At 41.7% G+C, this 23421-nt stretch overlaps 1 protein-coding gene across 3 annotated transcripts in view; it reads left to right on the forward strand.

The window, feature by feature from the left end:
• The window catches only part of LOC149224132 (uncharacterized), a 370062-nt gene that overhangs the window by 120673 nt on the left and 225968 nt on the right, over nucleotides 1-23421 (forward strand). For all 3 annotated transcript variants that reach the window (XR_016249501.1, XR_016249502.1, XM_089386010.1), the window contains exons 20-22: nucleotides 22885-22929; nucleotides 23025-23120; nucleotides 23219-23299. Coding sequence is in view for 1 of the 3 variants with exons in the window: in XM_089386010.1 (XP_089242136.1) it covers nucleotides 22885-22929; nucleotides 23025-23120; nucleotides 23219-23299 (222 nt within the window). In the remaining 2 variants the exon portion in view is untranslated. The remainder of the gene's footprint in view (nucleotides 1-22884; nucleotides 22930-23024; nucleotides 23121-23218; nucleotides 23300-23421) is intronic.

Here is a 23421-nt window from a genome sequence, read left to right on the forward strand (position 1 = left end):
TTGAACCAAGCTCACAATCACATGCACAAAGAACTCCTTCAACATTTTCCCATGGTAGTGGATATGGAGGCACAAGGTCACCAAACATCTCTTTAAGATGTAGAACCATATCAGGTTTCCTTGATGAAGGGTGTAGGAATGATGTGGATTCAAAAGTTTACCGGTTTCTCTATGCATGTGGGATACCATTCAATTTTCTTCGCTCACCTTATTGGCATGAAATGGTTTCTGCCATAAATGATGCCCCTAAAGGATACAAGAGCCCTAGGTATGACAAGGCTAGAACCATTGGACTTGATCATGAAAAAGCAAAAATATCACATTCTTTGAGTAAAATGACAAATTCTTGGATTGAGCATGGGGTGTCCATTGTATCTGATGGATGGACAAATGTAAAAGGCAAGCCATTGATAAGTGTTCTTGGTGTGTCTGTTAGTGGTGCTATCTTTCTTTCAGCATACGATTACTCAGACAAGTTCAAGATCGGCATCAACATTACAGATCCATTACTTGAAACAATTGAACGTTTTGGGCCATACAATGTCATCCAAGTCATCACTGATAATGGAGCTAATTGTAAGGTAGCGGGAGCAATTATTGAGGATAAATACCCCAACATATTTTGGTTTTGGTGTTTGGTTCGCACAGTGAACCTTTTGATGCATGATATTATTAAGAACAAAAACCAACAATACAAATGGATTGGTAATTTGTACAAGAGAGGCAAACAAATGATAAAATTTATTACAAATCATAGCAATACCCATGGGCTTTTCTGCAGTCACTCAAGATTGGAGCTGTTGAAGATTGTGAAGACTAGATTTGCTAGCTATTACCTCATCTTCAGGCGCCTTTTGAAGGTAAGAGAGTTATTGGCTAGCATGCTATCAAGTCCACACTGGCAGGTATTAAAGTAAAGGGCTACAAATGCAGCTGACAAGCAAGGTTTTGAACAGGTGGATGTCAAGACAACATTCTTGAACGGGGTGATAGAAGAGGAGGTATATATAGAACAACCCTAAGGCTTCGAAACTCATGAGAAGAGATCTCATGTTTGCAGATTAAAGAAAGCCCAGTATGGGTTCAAGCAAGCACCCAAAGCATGGTATGGTCGGATTAATAGTTACTTGCAGCAGTTGGGATTTGTCAAAAGTGATGCTGATCCCAATCTCTACTACTTGATGGTAGAGAATGAGCCACTTATTCTGGTATTATATGTAGATGACTTGTTCCTAACAGGGTCATCCAAGCTCATACGGGATTGCAAGAAGAATCTTAAAGCTGAATTCGACATGAAGGACATGGGGTTGATGCATTATTTTCTAGGGTTGGAATTTTGGCAGAGGAATGGAGAGATCTTCCTTGGACAAGGAAGATATGCTACAGAGATTTTGAAGAGATTCAGAATGCAGGATTGTCGACCCATGGCTACTCCCATGATCACCAACTGGAAGAAAATCGATGCATCAGGAGACGAGGAAGTGGACACCACCTTGTATAGGCAGCTCATTGGGTTGCTCATGTATCTAGTCAACACTAGGCTAGACATTTGCTTTTCTGTCAACACTCATAGTCAGTTCATGCTGGAACCAAAAAGGGTGCATTGGGCGACAACTAGACACATTCTTAGGTATGTGCATGGAACTGTCGGATATGGGTTGAAATACTCCCGAGGGGAGGACGTCAGATTGAATAGGTTCACAGATGCAGATTGGGTAGGTAGTTCAGTAGACCAAAAAAGTACCTTGGGGTACTGCTTCAATGTTGGATCAGGGATGATATCTTGGTCTACCAGGAAGCAGAAATCGTAGCTCTGAGCTCAGCAAAAGTAGAATATATGTCAGCAAGCACAACTACGTGCGAAGCTATATGGCTCAGAAAACTGCTTGTGAGCTTGTTCTAAAAAAGGATGGAAGCGACCAGGGTTTACTGTGATAATCAAAGTTGTATCAAACTCTCTGAGAATCCAGTATTTCATTAGTCGAAACACATTGATATCATGTGTCACTTTATCAGAGACTGTGTTCAGCGTGGGGCAGTATAGCTACAATATGTCCCCACAGGAGATCAGGTAGCAGACTTACTCACAAAGGCTCTTGGAAGAGCTAAGTTCATTCAGTTCAGAGAGCATATGGGTATGGTAGAGAATCTGTTTCAGTGGCAGAAACATGTGATTTCTTAGTTACAGTGGCAGAGGAAGTTGTAGTACGGATGCAGTGTTGACAAGTGGCAGGGTCAGCAACAATACAGATGCAGAATTTGCGCAGTAGTTGGTGGGCTCGATGTCAGACATCAGCAAGTGTAGAGGGAGATGTTACAGAACAAGGCGATGCTTCAACAGGTTGCATTACTAGAGCACATTCCTCGCTAAGAGGTAGTGTTGATTTCTGGTAGCAACGAATGTGCTCCGAGTCTCAAATTTTGTAGGGAGGCTTAGACGCATGCATTCTCCAATACCCAAAACTCGTTTTGGGAAATTCCACCCGGAGACAATTTTATTAAAATAATTTATTATTTTTAATGGGACCCTAATTTTAAACTTAGGAAATTAAATAATTAATGGGTATTAATCTAAACTGTGGGTGAAACTTCTAGAAGAAGGCAGAGATCAAGTCACTATGATCCTAGCCATTGATTAGGATCTAATCTAGGCTGTTGATTGATTAACGAGAGGATTATAAGAGGAGGCTTGTTGGGCACTTGGAGAACATAACAGAGGCAGATACTCAGTTACCCAAGTAAGATCGATTTTCTCACCAGTCGAAGTTCGGCAGGAGAAAATTGAATGAGAGGGAGAGTTGCAGGTGAGAAAGGAAGAGAGGGCATCAACATCATTCAAGACTATAAGACAACAAGATGCAGAACAGGGAGAGACACCGAAGAAGCAGGTTGATGCCGAAAGAGGCAGCGTTGAGACAGGTTGACGCTGGGACTGTGTGGGAAGCTAGACGTTGGGCCAACGTGGGGAAATTGATGTAGAGGGACGCAGAAGGATTCAGAGGGAAGAGGAGTACTTCACCTGGATCAGAGATTTGTCAAGAAGCGTCTGTAAATTTTCTCACTTTTGTTTTGTTGGTTGTAACTTGTACATGAGATTTTGCTGAAGAATAATAAAGAAACCCTTATCTGCTGCACTGCTTTTCCCACAATGGGTTTTTCCAGGGAAAATTGTCCAAAAATAATTGAGTCATTGTAATTGTATTTGTGCCAGTATTTTTCTTTGCATTTACTTTCTGCAATATTTTAATTGTGAAGGCTGCAGTAGAATATATTTCGATATTTGCTGTAAGAACGTTGTGAATAACTTATTTCTGAGATAATAAGTAGAAGAAATAATATTAATCACTGTAGTTGGATTTCTGTTTATAAATTTTCACAGTTACTATATGTTTCAGTGGGCAGTGGGATGTGGATTGACAACTCATCAGTATTTCAGTAGCACTAGCCCAACATTATCAGAGTGGGGTTGACCTCGTCCTATGCTAGAGGCAGGATTGGAGAGAGTTGACGAGTTGGTATTCGCTTTATGGAGCAACAACTATAGATGGAGACAAAGCACATTTTGAGCCATGGGACTTGGGTGATGATTGGCCATGGTGGCATTGGGATCCAGGAGGATTGGTTGATGACAAGTACAGTCAGAGATCAATTTGGGATCTGGGCATTGAGGGGTCCATTAATGATGGGTTGACACAGACGCAGAGCATCACCCAGTGGTTCGTATGGGATTCAGGGATTGGGTCCCAGTTGCGTTGGGCCACCAGAATGGTTGACAGGAATGGATTGCTTGAGGGCAAGCAATCTTGGGGCAGGAGGATTTGTAATGTTCCTTTTTTTGGTGTTCCTTATGACATGGTTAGGATGGACTTTCAGAGTTGGGGGCAGACAGGTCACAAGTGCAGGTCTAAGTCACTTGACACGTGGATTCGAGATTCAACGGATACATGGATTTGGACACGTTGACCCTTTGGAATAGGACACGTTCGGATATGATATATATATATATATTAAAAATTAGATATTTCTTACACAAATTCTCTTTCATGATACAAATTATATATTAAAAATTAGATATTTCTTACACAAATTCTCTTTCATGATACAAATTCATTGATTTCAAACATAGATCTTCATCTAGATGTAAGTTTTACTGTTTACAAAGTAAGTTAGTAACATTATGGCATGCATAGTACATACAAAATTCAAATACAATTGTAATTTATGACATGTCACATAAATGATAAATGATAAATGATAAATTCTGAATTCATAATACATATTCAATTCATCAATGATCCAATAGGAGAAAGACAAGATAGTAAGATAAAGACATTGACAACTGTAGTTTTCTCATTAAGTCATTATAAACATAGGTAGTGCAATGCCAATGGCAAATAGAAATAGAAAATACAAAACAACTACAAGTATACAAGCCTCAAGGCAGTAGGTAGCTCATGACTCATGAGTCATCAATCCTCGTAGTCATCATCAAAATCAACATCACTATCCTCGTCATCATGGTTACCACTGCTCTCCTCTGTTGCATCCTCCTCCCCTGTATCCAAAGTCATCTCTTCATCTGTTGGTGTGGAGGATGACCCCTCTACAGTATCACCATTATCAAATCTAACAGGCTTTAGCACTAGATCATTGAGATCCATGTTGGCCAATGCCAACTCAACAATGCTGCGCAAATCCATATCATCAGGAAAGACATCCCATATCTTTGTCTTTCCCTTCAACCACTCTTTCCTTTGCCTATAAAAGAGACGAAGGTTGGTGTGCACATACACCATTGTCTCTGCCTTGTACTGCTCAACCCTGCTCTTCTTCACACTATACAAATTCCCATATGTGCACCAATTCCTCTCGCAACAAGAGGATGAAGTCACCTGAGAGAGGAGCCTCATGGCTAATTGTTGTATAGGAGGGCTTGTTGCCCCATGATTTGCCCACCAAGAATAGGGCTTCTTAGCTCCCCTGTCTCTAATCAGATCATATCCTGCAAATTGACCAGTGCTAGTGGAAAACTATGCAAAGGCATCCTCCACCTCATCAAGCATGCTCTATCTTGAAAAACCCGCCTGAATGCATCTTTCCTCCCCTGTGAGATTTCACCATCCATGTGAGGAGGGAATTTGCGGGAAGGTCCACCATTCAACGACTCATGGTTGTAGTATTTTGGGTTCAATGAGTGAGCCAAACAATGTAAAGGTGTGCAATTCTTGTCCCATCTGCTGACAAGAATATCCTGTATAGTGGTGAAGAAGGCCTCTGGTGATGTCTCATACTTGGGGCATTCACTCTGTAAAACAATGCTCCTCATAGACTCAATCATGGAATCGCATCCCTCATAAACCTCTCCTAGGATGGGTTGGTTTGTATCTGCAAATCGAAGCAAAGAAATGATAGGGTCCATGATCTGAATAAGTAGACCTACCCTATCCCACGAAGCATCATTTAGCACTGTGTCCTTCACTCTTTTAGAGGCTACTTGATCTGTCTTTCACCAAAAAGACCAAAACTCTAAAATAACCATGGCCCTAAGAGTGGTCTTGACCTCCCTCAACCTCTTCAACATGATGAATGAAGAGGCAAACCATGTATCTGCAATCTTCAACAATGATAGATTGTTGTACTCCTTGTAGATAGTGAGGGCATTTGTATGATTTTGTACAAAGTTACAGATATGTCGTGCATCCTCAATAATGTTACCAATCCAAAGCACATAAGAAGCAATGGATTTCAGTGCTAAGTTCAATGAATGGACAACGCAAGATATCCAAAATAGTTGTGGATATTTAGCTTCCACAATCATGCCAACAACCTTGCAAACAGGTGCATTATCTGTAATGATTTGCACACAAGAATCAACACCTACATCTTCAATAACTTTAATAAACAACTCACCCATATATTGTGCATCCTTGTATTCTCCAAGTGTATCCACTGCTTTCAAGAAAACTGGACCATTCAAGGAAGACACCATGAAGTTGATGAGTGGGTGCCATGTTGGATCTGTCCATCCATCAGAAACAATGCTAACCCCAGATGTTGGCCATGATACTTTAATAGGCTCAAGCATTTTTTGCACCTCTTTTCTTGCCTTCGTCAACAATGTGGTTCTAAGCTTCTTTGAAATAGGAGGCACATACGCTGATGGAAACCCTTGAGTTAGAGCTTAGCACATCTTAATAAATAGAGGTGAGCGTGCAACATTAAAGGATATGAATTTTTAAGAGAAAAAAAGGCAACGGTGAAATCAAGCTCTTCCCGTTTCTCCTTTTGAAAAATCTTGTCCATTGGACCAAGTGAAATTGCCTTTCTTTTCGCTGTTTGTCCCCCATTAGAACTCTCAAATGGGAATTTGTTGCTGCCTTTCCTCAAAAATGGAAGGGGGTCATCATTCTTGGTTTTTTTAGATTTTGCAGCCACATTTGCCATACCAACATTGAACTCTCTTTCCATTTCTTTCCTCTTTTGTAAAGGAACTTTTGTACAAGCTCCAACTCCACAACTTGATAAACCCAACAAATGGCCTTTCACACGGAAATATGTGCTCGTGAAAGTATTGTGGCAAAATTTGCATCTCCAATTCACATTGCCTCCTCCCTTCACCTTGTTGCTTGGCCCTTGCTCTCTTGTGACATATTTCCACAAGGGATATTTCTCAATGTTACATTGAGGAGGAAGTCTTCCCTCAACATTACTTGTAATAGAGGGAATACTTGTAGCAAACTCTGATGAAATTGGGGGAGGAGGGGCATCTCCAATGGGGACATTCGTCCCCTTCCTTTGCTCCTTCTTTGCTTCCCTTGATTGAGCCATGAATACTGTAAAAATAATAAACAAAAAATGCACAAATTTGTAAAAGAAATGCATATGAAAACTGCTGTAATACAAATGCAAAAAAACAGAGAGGAAATGCACTTACCTATTGCTTGAATCTCTTTGAAAATGCTTTTACACCCTTTGCTTATGCTTCAAACCCCTCACAACAAACCCACAACAAAAGAGAGAAGAGAAAATGAATAAAAAGAACAACTCACCTTTTTTATGCTGTGCAGGTCACCTTTTCCGGATTCATGTCTGGAAATCGGGACACATCGTGTCTGATTGGGACACGATCCGGATTCGATCATGTACTAATCGGACACGATGTGTCTCGATTTCCGGACACGAATTGGCACGAATCATGTCCGATTCGCCAGATTCAGGACACGTCGGCCTATTTCAATGATATGAGGTGTTTTGAGGAGTTTCTTTGAGGTCCGATGGCATTCTCTTGGTATATTCCATCATCCACACAGTTTGCTTTTCATTCCCATGCATTCTGACAACTTTCAGAAAACAGAGTTATTATTGGGGCTAACTCAATTAATTATGCTTAAAGTGGCATTCCGGGAAGAATACTTGACATAACACCTTAGTATAATAGCGCATTGGAACCGAAATGAGAATATTTACATGATGGGATGGTTAGATGTGAGTTTCAGTGACATAAGGAGACATGGTGGCCAATTTACCATTTTCCCACATTAAAAAGAATATTTTAATTAAAATAAAAGAGGGAAAAGTGCTCCATGATTAAAATAATAATAAAATAGGAGGTTCTAGAGTGGTCCATCAGATCTATATAAGAAGAGGAAGAGGCCATTGAAGGACATCTTGGATTTGTGCATTGTCTTTGTGTGAGAGGTTTCAGAACATAGTTCTCTACTTTAGTAGCCCCAGGACGGAAATCCTCGGGTGATTCAGTGAGAGTTGGGCAAAAATCCATCTCCCCCCTTGGTGGTTTCATTCAGAATCCATAGGTATAGTGATTGATAGTCTTGTTTCAGTTTGGAGGCCAACATCAACATTATAGCATATATTGGAGGGTTGTTTCCAACTTTTGTATTGGGACCTATTTCTCTATATATAATAAAGCTGGATTTTGTTATTGTTGCCGCATTTTCACTATCCCCATGCTACGTATTTTTTGAGATTGCCATATAATTTTTGGGTCTATTGTTTCTATCAATTTACGATGCTTTGGTTATGTTTCTTGGTGAAATTGTGCAGAGTTAAAACCCACATGAAATTTTAATGAAAATGCCCGTTTGGGACATTACATTTATGGCCACCCTTCCTCAATTTAGCTTGAGGGATTCAACACCTTTCTAGTGGTTAACAGATGACCTTGCAGTCGTTAGAGCCAGAGTCTCTACAGCGTCAGAGGCAGCAGGTGGTTGGAACATAGGGGGAGGTATCGTTAATCAAGCCTTTGCTTGCTTCTTGTTGGCTTCCATCCCACAGCCTACTCTAAAGATTGGCTCCAAAACAGTTAAGAGGAAGGTCATACTTAGAATAGGCATATAACTAAAAATAACCTGGATTCTTGCACCATATCTAGGTCTTAGGATTTGCATAGCATATAAGTTAGTGAAGCACCTAAGCAGCTGTTGGCCATCCAGTTACTTGGTATCTAATTGATAATAAACAAGAAATTCGCTCCATAAGGTATTGGTCTCAAATTTGAATTTAATCTAATTCTTGAATCTTGCTTAAATTAACCAAGTAGCTAGGCCACTCCATCGTGTCTCCCAGACTCGTTGGTTGCCAACTTGTCCTTTGTCTTCACATTTCCATAGGGACTATCCTCCATAGCCTACTGTTGGGGGACAACTAGAATGGAGAGGTTGGGGATTAGAGTGACAACCCTTGACCTAAGCCATTTCCGCAGTGCCTGTACAATCTAAGCGACAACATAACAATATCTAAATCTCCTTTGGAACACTATCTATATCTCCCTCATTATATAGTGTCACATTAGCAGGGAAGTACCAACGCTCATGAAAGTTTTTAATTGCCTCTACATCCCATTTTTTTATCCGCTCGTCCAATCCAATCATAAACATTCTACCTTGTTTGTTTTTTGAATGTAGTTGTTGCAACCACTGGCAATCAACCTGGTATTCTATAGTGTTCATCATTTGAAGCTTTGAAAGAACAACTTGCCTCTCTTTCTCAACTTGTGATGAAAGAAATTTAGGTTGGAAATGGATTTCATGTAAGGCGTCTAGTACAAATGGCAGCAAAGATCCATCTGAATCCTTTCTCATGAAAGGAGAATGGTCATGAAACACAATATGAAGAAAATATGTGTATGCATTAGACGAAGCTCCTGTACCAAGAAGTGTCTCACATTTCCTACTTCCAAGGAAAGTAACATGCTCAATCATATGGGCAATGCCTTGCTCATCTTCATTTTCATTGAAAGATCTAACATGAATTTCCTTGTGAACCTCGAATCTATTAAGAGGAACTTTGTTGGGGAGAATCACATAGTGTAGCCCATTCTTAAGTTGTACACAATACAACTTGGGGTGAGACAAAATTCTGGAACTTAATAATCCTTGCAAATCAGTACCTTTAATTCCATGCTCCCATATTCCTAGTCCTTGCTTCTCTGGTAGGCCATCCTCAAACCAGGCTGCGCTTGCCACATGCGGCTCATTTGGCCCTGCTTTTGCCGAAGGTACTATAATTGAGTGTATTAGGATCACTTTCATTGCGGTGCTTCAGAGTTGAAATGTGAAGGCTATCCATGACTGTCTAGTTGGCCGCTTGCTTTGATCCAAGTGTTGTTAAAACCAATATGTGCATTTGCACATGCTCTTTCATTAATTCACCGAAGACATCACAATAAGAGTAATTTCCCATTACACGATGAGCCTCATCAACTATTGACACAACATTCTCAGTTGTTGTAGGAAAATACTTGTCAAGACGAGGCTGAAATCACCCTTGACTCATACTACGCGGATGGTTAAAGCTCAAATTCAACTGCATCAGATCCTTTAGTTGCACCATCTTTTGCATAATGTTCCCTCTAGTGGATTACTTGACAAATTGAGGATTTCAGATTGGGCATATCATCCAATGATTCAGGTATGCCACCATCCCCCGTCGTGAAATATAAATAGTTATCAGTAGGCCCAAAGACAATCTGCTCTCCATGATGGTTTCTAAATGGAAGACTCATAGTTAAAATTCTTCTTACCTAAGTTGTGTTAACAGTTGTTTCCTCATATGGTGAAGTAGAGTAGCTAACAATCACCTCAACCCTCCTCGAGTTCACCACAGACGCTTCAAAGTATTCCATGGTCTACCCCACATTTGTCATAGTCCTCTTCATTGTGTAGGATTCAATAAGCCTTGACACAATAATGGAAGGATGTTTAGGTTAGAATGCCACTGCAACATAATTGTGCAGTTATGCCCTGTTGCTGCTTTAATCGCTTATGTATTTACATTCATTAATGAACACATAAAACTCAAGTAGTCATCAAAATTTTCTTGGAAGACAAGCCCTTGATGCCGATGTAGCATTGATAAATCTACCTCCATAGTTGATTGGTGTAGTTGGGGTTAGATGGCTGATGTTTAATCCGTTGGCCATAATTGGTTTTTCCTTCTTATTAGTCCTTGATGTTGTAACAATCATGGTAGAAGCTATCATGGCTAGGCTCCATGATGTGTTTAGTTGCTTTATTAGTGCTAGAATTCCAGTGATATGAGGGGTTGCCATGTTGGTACCATATAGTAGTGCAAAATTGTATCGTTTAAGGATGTTATCAATGACCTTGTAGGGCCTCGAGGCAGAGCATATGAGATAGTTAGGTGTAATAATATCAAGCTTCATGACATATGCAGCTTCTTGGTTGCTATTAATGATGTCAAGGCCTTTGGATGAGAACCAAGTGACCATGGGTGCCTCTTGATTGAACAATGTGTTTCTTCCATCACCGATTGCTGCTTCAACACTGTATCCAACAACAACATAATATGGAGTTTTTTTGTGTCTCATAATTATAGTAATCCATCAAAACCTTGGAGACAACTATCTTGGGAATCATTATGCTAGCAATTGGAAAGGGACCACGCTCTGCCACAAAGTACCCATAATTGGGATTTAACGACTCTTTGTTTATTGAGACTGTAGAGTCTAGACAATGCTAGTTCTTCCGCTGTAACCTGCAAGACAATATATGATTAAAATGTTTGACCTTTGTGAATTGGTGGATCAGGTGTGGCCGCCGCAAGTGTATGAGTTGACTTTGGAAGCACCCAAAGACTAACAACATTGCTGTATTGAATTTTAAAATTTTTAGCGTGCCCTTGATGCTACGTTTGAGATACATTCGTCTTGTCACAAGCACCCCAGTACTGTGGATAGAGGTATGTTTTAACTGGATATTCAGTGACAATGTCTGGTAGCCTTGTGCAAAGCCCAATAAACTGAACTATATTTTTATGCTGAATTTTCCTCATATTGAAAACTTCCTGAGCGACATCATGACTCCAATAAGTGACATCGTATGAGTTGGATGCCATTTTTCAGTGAATTTCCCCAGGTTGCATCAAATTGGTTTGTAGGTGCAAAGGTGTTATATCTGCATTTGGCTCCTCTTTCATAGTTACCCCTTCTCCCAATTCATCCTAGAAGATTTGATCACGATTTTCACCTTCAATCATTGTTTCTCTTACATCTGTAACATGGGTGCTAGGATTTTGTTCAACAATTGTGCTAGTGAGGCTGATATTTTTGTCTCCATTGCTACTTCTTCATCTACAAATCTGAAATTTCTTTTTCCCTTCGCCACCTCTGATAATGCCCATGTTCTAACCTACTCTATCACCTTTGTGAGGTTTCTATTATAATCTTCAAAACACACAAGAATTTCACGTCCACCCTTTCTATTGAGAGTAATAATTCTTGCTACAACTTTTCTCAAATAAAACCCCTTAGGTTGGCAGGAAAACCAGTTCTGATACCATTGTAATATTCCATTTATTTATTTAATTAAATTCCCAGAAATTTTTCTATGATTTTTCTTAAGAAAAAACACAATAATTTTTGCCGAAAATTTAATAAATTTAAATAAATTTTAGTGCTGATAATCACAAAGCTTGTAGACAAATTCCACAACAAACACCAACTACTTATTTACAATAATGAGAGGGAAAATACATCAAATTTATTTTGAAAGGAAATTTGACAAATAGATAAGTTGGCATAATTCGATCCTCTTCAGAAAAATCCTCTGGCTAGACTCTGTTGAATTTTCTAAGTATTACCCATTAGAAATCTTATCTATATTCTCTGGTCTATTTCTCCTACTTGTTAATTATGAACAAGTTATCTAAACATATAAATATCGAAATAAACACAATACAGTCTCAACCATCTATAGATCAACAACTGAAAGAAATAGCAAACACATAAATGATACCTTTATTTTTGTACAACTCTTCCCCGGAAAAACCCAACTTGGGAAAACTGGTGCAACAATTCTGAGGGTTATTTTATTATGTAGTCTTTCCTTGAGTACAACTGGGTGCCAAACTGGCTCACCCGACAAAGAAAATAATCTTGCAGTAATACCTCTCTATTCGGAAGCAGATATTCAGAAAAAAATGCCCCACGAAACCCTCTCCAGCACAACTGAAGCACTGTGTCAGCCCTCCTTGTCTCTGCGTTAGCCCTCTGAGACATTGCACAGCCTCTACGACCCTTTGCTTCACTCCTGCAACCTCTGCGTGGATGACGCAGGTCCTTCTGGCCTTTGCGCTGTCTTTGCTAGCCTCTGTGTGGCTCCCTTTGGCTTCTACGTCTGTCGCTCTACCTCTGCGCTGGTCTTCCGGCACTATCTCTGCCTCTCTGTCTCGTACCCACTGCTGTTGATTTGGGGTAGCATTGGATGTGCTCTAGCCACGAAAATTGGTGGAGAGGCTAAAGCACATGAGATATCCAATACCTAGAAATGGTTTGAGCAAATTTTAAACAGTTTGGGAGATATTAAAATAATTAATATTTTTAATGGAGTCCCTAAGTCTAAACTTAGGGAAAATAAAATATTAATGTGAATTAATATAAAACTATGTTAGAAGGGTCCAAAAATCATGAATCAAGCCAGAGTTAATCTTAGTCGTTGATTAGGGACTTAATCTCGGTGGTTAAATTGTCAACGAGAAAAATATAAGAGGCTTGAGGGTCACTTGGAGAACACACCAAGTTGATCAAGAATTCGATTTTCTGGACTAGGGCTTGCTGAGGAAATCGAAGAAGTGATCAGAGTTGTAGCTGAGGGGCAGTGAATACAAAAGCAGAGAGGTAGAGAGGGTACCGGGAGCATCAGTGCAGAAGCCAGGAGAGAGGGACGCAGAGCCATCTAGAGGCCACACAGAGCCAGTCAGGGTCCACACAGAGGCAACCAAGGGTTGCGTAGTGCCAAAGAGAGCCAACGTGAGTGACGCAGAGGCTCTAGAGGCTGACGCAGTGCCTCTAGAGGTTGACACAGGGCGAGTTGGGGTGACGCTGGGCCAGATAGGTTGACGCAGTCCCTAGAGGCAGATGTTGGAGATTTTGTGGGGCAAATTGGAGTTGAGAGCTGTGGGATTGTTCATCTGGGGTTTTAGCCGGAATATCTGTCTCCAATTGAGAGGTACTACTGCCAAGATCATTCTCTGTTCGGTGAGCTGGTTTGGCACCCAGATTGTATTCTGAAGCTGCTTAATAATAAAACCCTTAGATAGCTGCACCGGTTTTCCTGCATTGGGTTTTTCCGGGGACATTAGTCCAAAAATAACGGTGTCACTTGTGTGCTTGTTTTTCCTTTAGTTGATGATCTGTATGTGTTGAGCATGTACTTGTATTTATTTTCAGTGTTTACATGGTAAATAACTTGTTAATTAAACAGAACAAGTAGGCAGAAATAAATCAGAAAGTACATGAAGGGTTTCTAACAGTTAGTCTTAGAAATTCCAACATGGTATCAGAGCGTGGTTGCAGATCACAAGAGAACTGAGGGCATTGGCCGAACAGAGCAACAGCAACAGAAACAACTTTCTCGAGTGACAAAAGCTGTTCCTAGCAGAGAAGCAACAACGAAGGGGTGACGCAGTGCCTGCATCATCAAGTTTTGAGTCGGGAGGAGGATCAGCGCGGTGGCAGAAGGGAGTAGACCTGACCTACGCAATGCCCGATCATCTTTCTCAGTCAGGAAGGATTGACGCCCATGGCCAGGAGGTGCGGATTTTGCTAGTGTCGGGATTGCGCAGAGCCTAGAAGCTCTAACCTTCAGTTTGTTGAGGCATAGGAGGTTGTGGGTAAGTTGCGGAGTGAAGCTGGTGGGGTACTGTGGTCAGAACAATACCTAACAGGGCAAGACCAAGGAGGAGGGAGTTGCTGCCGAGGATTTCTAGCCAAGAAATCCGGATCAGTGGTGCAGCTGCACTAACGATCGGAGTGGGGGCATCTCGACATTGGCAGAGGGGTTTCCAGGAGGGAAATCGAGGCTCAGAGGGAGTCACATCGAAAACTTCCAAAAGGGAAGTAGAGAAGTAGCAAAATGGCAGTGAACGGGGTAAGAGACCAGGACAGACTGGATGGAGCCTCAAACTTCGTAGTCTGGAAGGCCAGAATCTTGTCTGTTCTAGACAAGAATCGTCTCAAGCACTTCGCCTTGAAGACGATAGCGATCCCAGTTGACCCGATTGAAAACAACAAGTACGAGGAGGCAATGGCGAGGGCCAAGAATATCATCCTTGACGGGGTCAAGGACCATATAGTACCACATATTGCCGAAAAGGAAATGACAAATGCGATGTGGGAGTCCATGACAAAATTGTATCAACATACTTCCGTGCAGATGAAGATGCTACTAGAAAATTCGTTGCGGTCATACCAGATGCAGAAGGGAGAACAGATCAACACCTTCCTCGGTCGATTGAAGGAGCTCCGGGATCCGCTGTCTTCCATAGGGGCCATGCCGGATCAAGAATTGATGATGAGGACAGCCCTGAACGTAGTCTTATAAGACTGGGAGGTGTTTGTCCAGAGCATACTGGGCAGGTCGACCTTTCCAGATTGGGAGGAACTGTGGGCGACTCTTTGCCAAGAAGAGATCAAAAGGCTGAGCAAGGCAGGAAGCAACGACAAGGGGGTCAGAATCAAAGAGGAAGAGGAGGATGCTGCCCTAGCATTTGAGGGAAAGTAGGAGAAACAAAAGAAGGACCTCTCCAAGGTCAAATGCTTTGACTGTGGGGAACTGGGTCACTATGCGAGCTAGTGTCCGAGGAAGAAGAGCAAGGGAGAGGCTTCCGAGACCAAGGCTACGCCAACAAGGGCGGAGGAGGAAGTGGAGATAGATGATGATTGTGCCATGAGTGCTCACACGCCACTTGAGAGGAAGTGGGGAGACATCAAGCTGTAGTCAGACGGACTACAGGCGGTGAGGGGTAGGATCCTCGAGGTACCTAGCCTCTTGGATTATACCTTGCTACGAGAGCCCCGAAGAGGAGCAGCAGTACTAGCAGATGTCAGTAGAGATGGATGTGGATGGAGCGACAGAGGGAGCTACAGTTCAGGAGTCCCAGGACAACGTGAGGCAACAGTGCGAGGTGCATGGAGTTGTTGCACTAGCGCAAAGGTGAGAGAGGGAGCACTTGTCAGCAATAGAGGGAGTTTCAACATCATGGGTGTCTTAGCCTAATAGAGATGTCAAAGTTGGGAGATCAATTACTTACTTCTCAGTCACTGAGTTGCAGTGCCACAGTTAGCAATGGCAATGCTATGGGCAGCATGATGTAGCATGATGAGAGGGGCTGCCTTACGGATGCAGCAGTGGTAGTGGCAGGGCCATGGGTAGTAGTACATGATGCAGTAGTACAGAGGATGATGGGCAGTAGTCCTAGCATCAACACCAGGAACGATGTTGGATGATCAGGGTAGCATCGGATGTGCTCTAGCCACGAAAATTGGTGGAGAGACTAAAGCACATGAGATCTCCAATACCCAGAAATGGTTTGGGCAGATTCTAAACAGTTTGGGAGATATTAAAATAATTAATATTTTAATGGAGTCTCTAAGTATGAACTTAAGGAAAATAAAATATTAATGTGAATTAATATAAAACTGTGTTAGAAGGGTCCAAAAGTCATGGATCAAACTAGAGTTAATCTTAGCCGTTGATTAGGGACTTAATCTTGGCCGTTGAATTGTCAACGAGAAAAGTATGAGAGGAGGTTTGAGGGTCACTTGGAGAACACATCGAGTTGATCAAGAATTCGATTTTATGGGGCAGGGCTTGTTGAGGAAATCGAAGGAGTGACCAGAGTTGCAGCTGAGGGGCAGTGAATACGGAAGCAGAGGGGCAGAGATGGTATCGGGAGCATCAGTGCAAAAGTCGGGAGAGAGGGACGCAGAGCCAGCTAGAGGCCATGCAGAGGCAGCCAGGAGTTGCGCAGTGCCAGAGAGAGCCAGCGTGGGTGATGCAGAGGCTCTAGAGGCTGACACAGTGCCTCCAGAGGCTGACGTAGGGTGAGTTGGGGTGACGCTGGGCTAACACTGGGCCAGAGAGGCTGACGCAGTCCCTAGAGGTAGACGTTGGAGATTTCGTGGGGCAGATTGGAGCTGAGAGCTGTGGGATTGTTCATCCGGGGTTTTAGCCGGAATATCTGTCTCCGACTAAGAGGTACTACTGCCGAGATCATTCTCTGTTGGGTGAGCTGGTTTGGCACCCAGATTGTATTTTGAAACTGCTTAATAATAAAACCCTCAGATAGCTGCATCGGTTTTCCCTTATTGGGTTTTTTCGTGGGACATTAGTCAAAAAATAACGGTGTCACTTGTGTGCTTGTTTTTCGTTCAGTTGATGATCTGTATGTGTTGAGCATGTACTTGTATTTATTTTCAATGTTTACATGGTAAATAACTTGTTAATTAAACAAAACAAGTAGGCAGAAATAAATCATAAAGTACATGAAGTATTTCTAACAATTAGACTTAGAAATTCCAACAATTGCCCCTCGCTGCAAACTGATCACTGATTCGATTTTTTTTAGCAAACCCCGCTCTAGAAAAACAAATGACTAATCACTCTGGTGTGTTCTCCAATTGACCCTCAAGCATCCTCTTATACTTTTCCTGTTGGTCCTTCAACGACTGAGATTACATCTTTAATCAATTGCTAAGATTAGATTTGGCTTGATCAATGCCTTTTAGAACCTTCTAACCCAGTTTTATATTAATACCCATTAATATTTTATTTTTCCTAAGTTTAGATTTAGGAACTCCATTAAAAATATAATTATTTTAATATCTTCTAAATTGGGTAGTATCTGCGCAAACCATTTCTCGGTCTTGGAGATCTCATGTGCTTTAGCCTCTCCACCAATTTTTATGGCCAGAGCACATCCGATGCTACCCCAAATCAACACTCCCTCTTAGCGAGGACTGTGCTCTAGTAATACTCCACACTAAGCATCACTCTAATTATACGACATTGGTACCTGTGCTGATGCTAGGCCTCCCCGCCCAACATCCTCTGCACTGCTGCCCATGGCCTTGCCACTGCCACTGCTGCATCTGTACGACAACTCCCTCTGCATCTGTGCTGCTGCTGGTCCTTTCTCCCAACACTACATCTGCACTGCAACCCCCTCTCATCATGCTGCATCGTGCTCCTGTTAACTGCTACTGCACTGTAACTCAGTTACAGTGAAGTAAGTAACTGATCCACCCAACTACTGACATCCTTGTCAGGCTAGAAACATTCCTGATGTTGAAGCTCTCTCTGCCGCTATCAAGTGCTCCCTCTATTGCCTCTTCGCTGCTGCAAACCTCCCTGCCTCTGCACTGCTGCAAACCTCTTTGTGCCATACTGCACTGCTGCAACCTCCTCTGTGCCTCTCGCACTACTGCAAGCCTCTCTGTGTTGCCTGGAACTACTGCACTGTAGCACTCACTGCCGCTTCATTCGCATCCATTTCTACCGACATCTGACATCTTGCTACTTCTCACTTCGGGGCTCCCGTAGCAAGGTATGATCCAAGAGTTTGGGTACCTCAAGGATCCTTCCCCTCATCGCCTGTAATCTTTTTGACTACAGCTCGATTTCTCCCCAGCTCTTCTCTAGAGGTACATGAACACTCATGGCATAATCGTCATCAACGACCATGTCCGCTCTTCTCTTCGACTCCTCTGAGTCTCTACTTCCCTCCTGGAAGTTCTCTTCTTCGACTCCCTCTAGGTCGCTACTTCCCTCCTGGAAGTTCTTTGCTAGACTCCCTATGAGTCTCAATTTCCCTCCTGGAAATCTGCATGCCAACCGTCGAGTCCCACCTCTTTGATCTCCTATGCACATGCAACACTGATCTGGATTTCTTGGCTAGAAATCCGCCTAGCTAGCGACTCCGTCTACCTTGGTTTTGCCCCGTTAGGTACTGTTCTGTCTCGGCAGCAACAACACCCCACCAACTTCACTCCCAGCAATTTGCCCAGAGCTTCCTATGCCCCAACAACTGAAGGACTGAGCCTCTAGGCTTTGCGCAATCCCGACACTAGCTGAATTGGGCTACTAGCCAACTGCGTCAACCCTCCTGGTCTCTGTGTGGCTCTTCATGAGCCTCTTCTGTCCTCCTCAGCCTTTGTGTTGGCTCTTCGTGAGCCTCTTCTGCCCTCAGCCTTTGCGTTGGCCTCTCTCTGGCTCAAATTGATGATGCAGGTCCTCTGCGTCAACCCTTCTCTACTTCTTTCTGCTAGGAACAACTTCTGTCACTTGGGACAGTTGTTTCTACTGCAAATGCTCTGATTCAGCTGGTGCCTTCAGCTCTCCTGTGATCTGCAACGCTCTGATACCATGTTGAAATTTCTAAGTATTACCAGTTAGAAATTTTATCTGTAATCTCTGGTCTATTTCTCCTACTTGTTAATTATGAACAAGCTATTTAAACATATAAATATCGAAATAAACACAATACAGTCTCAACCATCTACAGATCAACCGCTGAAAGAAATAGCAAACACACAAGTGACACCGTTATTTTTGGACAACTCGTCCCCGGAAAAACCCAACTTGGGAAAACCGGTGTAGCAGTTCTGAGGGTTATTTTATTATGCACTCTTTCCTTCAGTACAACTGGGTGCCAAATCGGCTCATCGGACAGAGAAACTAATCCGGCAGTAATACCTCTCTATTCGGAAGCAGATATTCAGAAAATCTGCCCCACGAAACCCTCTCCAGCACAACTGAAGCGCTGCGTCAGCCCTCCTGGCCTCTGCGTCAGCCGTCTGAGGCACTGTGCAGCCTCTATGACCCTCTGCTTCACTCCTGCAGCCTCTGCATGGATGACGTAGGCCCTTCCGGCCTTTGCGTTGTCTCTGCTAGCCTTTGCGTGGTTCCCTCTGGCTTCGGCATTTGCCTCTCTGCCTCTGCGTTGCTCTTCCGACACTATCTCTGCCTCTCTGTCTCGTACTCACTGCCCCTCGTTGCAAATGATCTGATTCGACTTTCTTTAGCAAACCCTGCTCTAGAAAATCGAATCACTGACCACTCTGGTGTGTTCTCCAACTGACCCTCAAGCCTTCTCTTATACTTTTCTTGTTGGTCCTTCAACGACCGAGATTAGATCTCTAATCAATGGCTAAGTTTAGATTTGGCTTGATCCATGTCTTTTAGAACCTTATAACCTAGTTTTATATTAATACCCATTAATATTTTATTTTTCCTAAGTTTAGACTTATGAACTCCATTAAAAATATTAATTATTTTAATATCTCCTAAACCGGGTAGAATCTGCCCAAACCATTTCTTGGTCGTGGAGATCTCATGTGCTTTAGCCTGTCCACCAATTTTTATGGCTAGAGCACATACGATGCTACCCCAAATCAACAGACTCCCCTATTGCAAACATGTGTTGCTTCAACCTTCTAACAAGACGCTGCAAAATTTCATCTTTCTTTGCTAAGTGCCAATGAAGAACCTGAAGTGGTTCTCCCTTTTGACTAGCTAGGGTGGATGTTTCACCACTAAAACTAAGCGACACCAGCTAGGGTGTATAGTTCCAAAACCAAAACTGAGATCTCCACAAGGTTTTCCCCTCACAGCTAGGGTGTATAGTTCCAAAACCAAAACTGAGATCTCCACAAGGTTTTCCCTTCACACAGTAAGCCACTAGAGCTTCATTTTTCAATTCACAATATTCCAATCATACCCCAAAAGTGAGCTTCGATTTTCTTTTATATCTTTATCATATAATATCATGGGTCATCAAAATACCTTGGTTTTTTTTCTTTATAAACCTTTTTAATTTTAATTATTCATTTCACTTTTTCTTGTTGCTTGTTCTCTCCAAGTGAAAATGAACAATTAAATCAATCTTCTTGGAAAGGGACATTACATGTTCCAATACTTCACGTATGAGATTATCCTTTGGCCCTAGCACCATGTGACCTCCCTTGAGGCCTTTTTCTTCCACTGTTAGGAGCACTAATAGGAGGCACTGATTGATATAACATGGCCAAGGTAGTCCATACTTACCACCTTATATCCATTTTCACTTTTTGTTGTTGATTGTCATTGGTCATTGGGACTGCTACCCTATATCCTCATCTCTGAGTCAGGGCCCAACCCCTAAGAGTTTGATGCAACTGAAAGAAAGATAAAAGCATATGGAGTCACAATGAGAGAAAAGGGAAATGCAAAAGATGGCTGGAACATAATAAGCACGTGGGAAAAAGTCTAGCATTAGCCATCACCCAATTCCTAAGCATTTCATGGTCTATTTAAAACAATGGAACTTATTAATGTCCCAACCCCTATGAGCAATAAATTGCTACATCTTTAAGGGGTATTCAAAAAGCATAAAGCAAGCTAGGTCAGCTAAGTTACGCAAGAAAGAAGGACAAATCATTAGAATAAAAGGCACATCAGAGAGGTGGAAAAAGCAGGTTGAGGAAAAGGGTAACTCATGCCTCCACGATTGCTCCCTCTTATCATCATTGTACTAAAGGATGTTGGACCACCTTCAACTGGTATCATGGCTATGGCTATCTTGAAGTCTTTCCCATTGCATGACCACATTTATCATATGCTTCTATGGATTGATGGGTGTACCTGTGAAATGTCCTTCCACGTAGGCAATGGAAGCACCTAATAGGGATAATTGTATAATCATCCCTATCACAAGTGTGTTAACTAGCTTACAAATCCTAAGCTAGAAAGATATTTGAAGGAAAGGTTTGTGTGAAGTATTTTTGTGCCCTTAACATTGAATATGGTCCACTATGATACTTGGTTTTTGTCACTAATAATGTAAATTTACCCATAATCACTGGTCTCTTATTGCCTTTGAATGCTCCATTATTGAATACCTTTCTTGGTAATTTATTTGTAAGCTCCTTGGAGAGCCATTTGGCTTGGGACACTAGCCAATCTAACCTCTAAGTTTTGCCAGGGAAGCCTCCCTTGCAGGGATAACATCCAACCACACAATGGTAAGAGACAGGTCGTTGAGGTGATAGTGGTGGCTGATCTCTTTGTTGCCATAAGACCTAGATTGCCTATTGAGGCTTTGCACTGGGCCTGCTAGATTTTGCAGTAATAGGTGCGTCGGGGATCATTTCCTGCAATGTTGTATGGAACCAGGTCACAAGTCATGGGACCGAGGTCTGCTCATTCTGATTAATACAAGTGTACATAGATTGCATTCACAGTCTGCGTTCTTGGTGTTGCACTCTTTGGATGTCAGCCAACTCACTACAACTCACTAATGATGCTAATTCTATTGTTGGACAACCTACACCAATGGCTGATGGTTCAGTTGTTTCTGCAACTCGTCATCTCCTCTATTGCTTCAACTTGTACTCAAGCTATCCAACTCAGTTGCTGTCAGTTCAACTTCTGCCTTTGCAACTAATGTGACCTCTCACCTTGATTCAGTTCACTGTTGCAGTTTTCGCAGGCGATGATATCATTCCCCTCTTCCCCTTCCTTCCCCCCTATTGGAGGAGTTATTCCTGGGTTCTCAGCAGTACTTGCATGTTTCTGTATCTTCAATCTGTTCTCACATTTCATTGTACTAGATCGCAAAATCTTATCTGGTATATCATAGTTTAGATCTGCTTTTACCTTGCTGCTTTTATACTTATTTTATCTTATCTGCATGTTGCCTTCTTGTCATGTTCATCATGTGCTTCTCTTCATGTTTCTACTTCTGTTGCTCTTTTCTCTATTATGCTCCCCTGTCATGTGCTCATACTTCGCATGTTCAGGGATGCTCCAGCATCATATAGTGAGGACTGATATCGATATCCATTGTTTTCAAATGATCTATTGTTTTTTGAACACTTTTTCTACATGTTTTTGATATAACTGATTTTTCCTTCATTTTTTTTTGTTTAATTCTGTTCTTTCAAAAATGCTGTACAATGCTACAATTGTTTTAGAGCCATTTTACTGTCATACGGGAAATCACATCATTTAATGCATGTTATCATAAATTTTATGAGTATTATAAGGTGACTGGTAATGCCATTTTAGAGCAGTAAAAAGACGTATAACTAGATGGGTATTAGCCACTGATAGAATATTATCCTCAACATGACAGTGGAACAAGCCCAAAATCTACAAGTTAGAGAGATTGAAAGAGGAAACAATTCTATTCTGGCCAAATTGATCTGCAAATAAACGCTTGCCTTTTAGAGAGCAACAAAAACCATTACTCTTTAAAAAACGTGTGTATTTCCATCAGCCCAAAGATAATGCAGCTGGAAATACGAAATGCCAGCACTATCTTTCATGAAGTCTATATCTAGATAATAAACATAGAATAGAATTCTATGATTTATTGCTTACATTTTCCTCTATCTCATAGAGCTTTTCCTTTAGGTTGCCATCAATGCATTATTTCTGCTGTTATTTACAGAACACAATGGATCAACCCTTTGCCTAAAATAGGTGATCTCAATTATTCCTTCATTTTAAGTTTTGATTATTACATTTGAAGAACTGACAAAGTTGTGCATAGGGCTTGATGTTTTTCCCTTTCTTATTGTAGGTTCCATTTTTGTTGACTCCAAAAACCAAAAGCCAAATACTGCAGGTACTTCTTTTCTTTGATGCAGACATTGTACTTTCCTGCAGAGTGCCCACATGCTGTGCCCTTCTAATAGTTGTTATTTACCTTTTGGTGTACAGATAGAAGCTAGTATATATAAGCAACTCTCGGTGCAGAAATCAGTTATGCAACAGATCATTTTGCACTCTTTCACGAACCCTTTCCTTGTGTTGACGGTATATAAAAATGAACATCCTATCTTACTAAGATATGAAGATATGATCATAAAGTTTGTGATTATTATCTAACTGCAATATGTCAAATTCATTTTTAGGTGCACCGGAGTAACCTGATTAGGGACACCTTGCACCAGCTTTCTGCATCAAGCACAGAAGAGTTTAAGAAACCTTTGAAGGTCAGTTTTAAGTAAGGAATGCCATCTCGAATGTTTCCCACCCTGTGCATGGTTTTGATGTTTAGCGTGGAAAGCATGAAAAAGTGGTATGATTGGTTTTCATAAGAACAAAGTAGGAGGAA

Source organism: Pinus tabuliformis, chromosome Q (assembly GCF_031772625.1).
Source record: "Pinus tabuliformis cultivar Carrire ecotype Pingquan chromosome Q, CPIR1, whole genome shotgun sequence".
Classification (NCBI taxonomy): Eukaryota; Viridiplantae; Streptophyta; class Pinopsida; order Pinales; family Pinaceae; genus Pinus; species Pinus tabuliformis.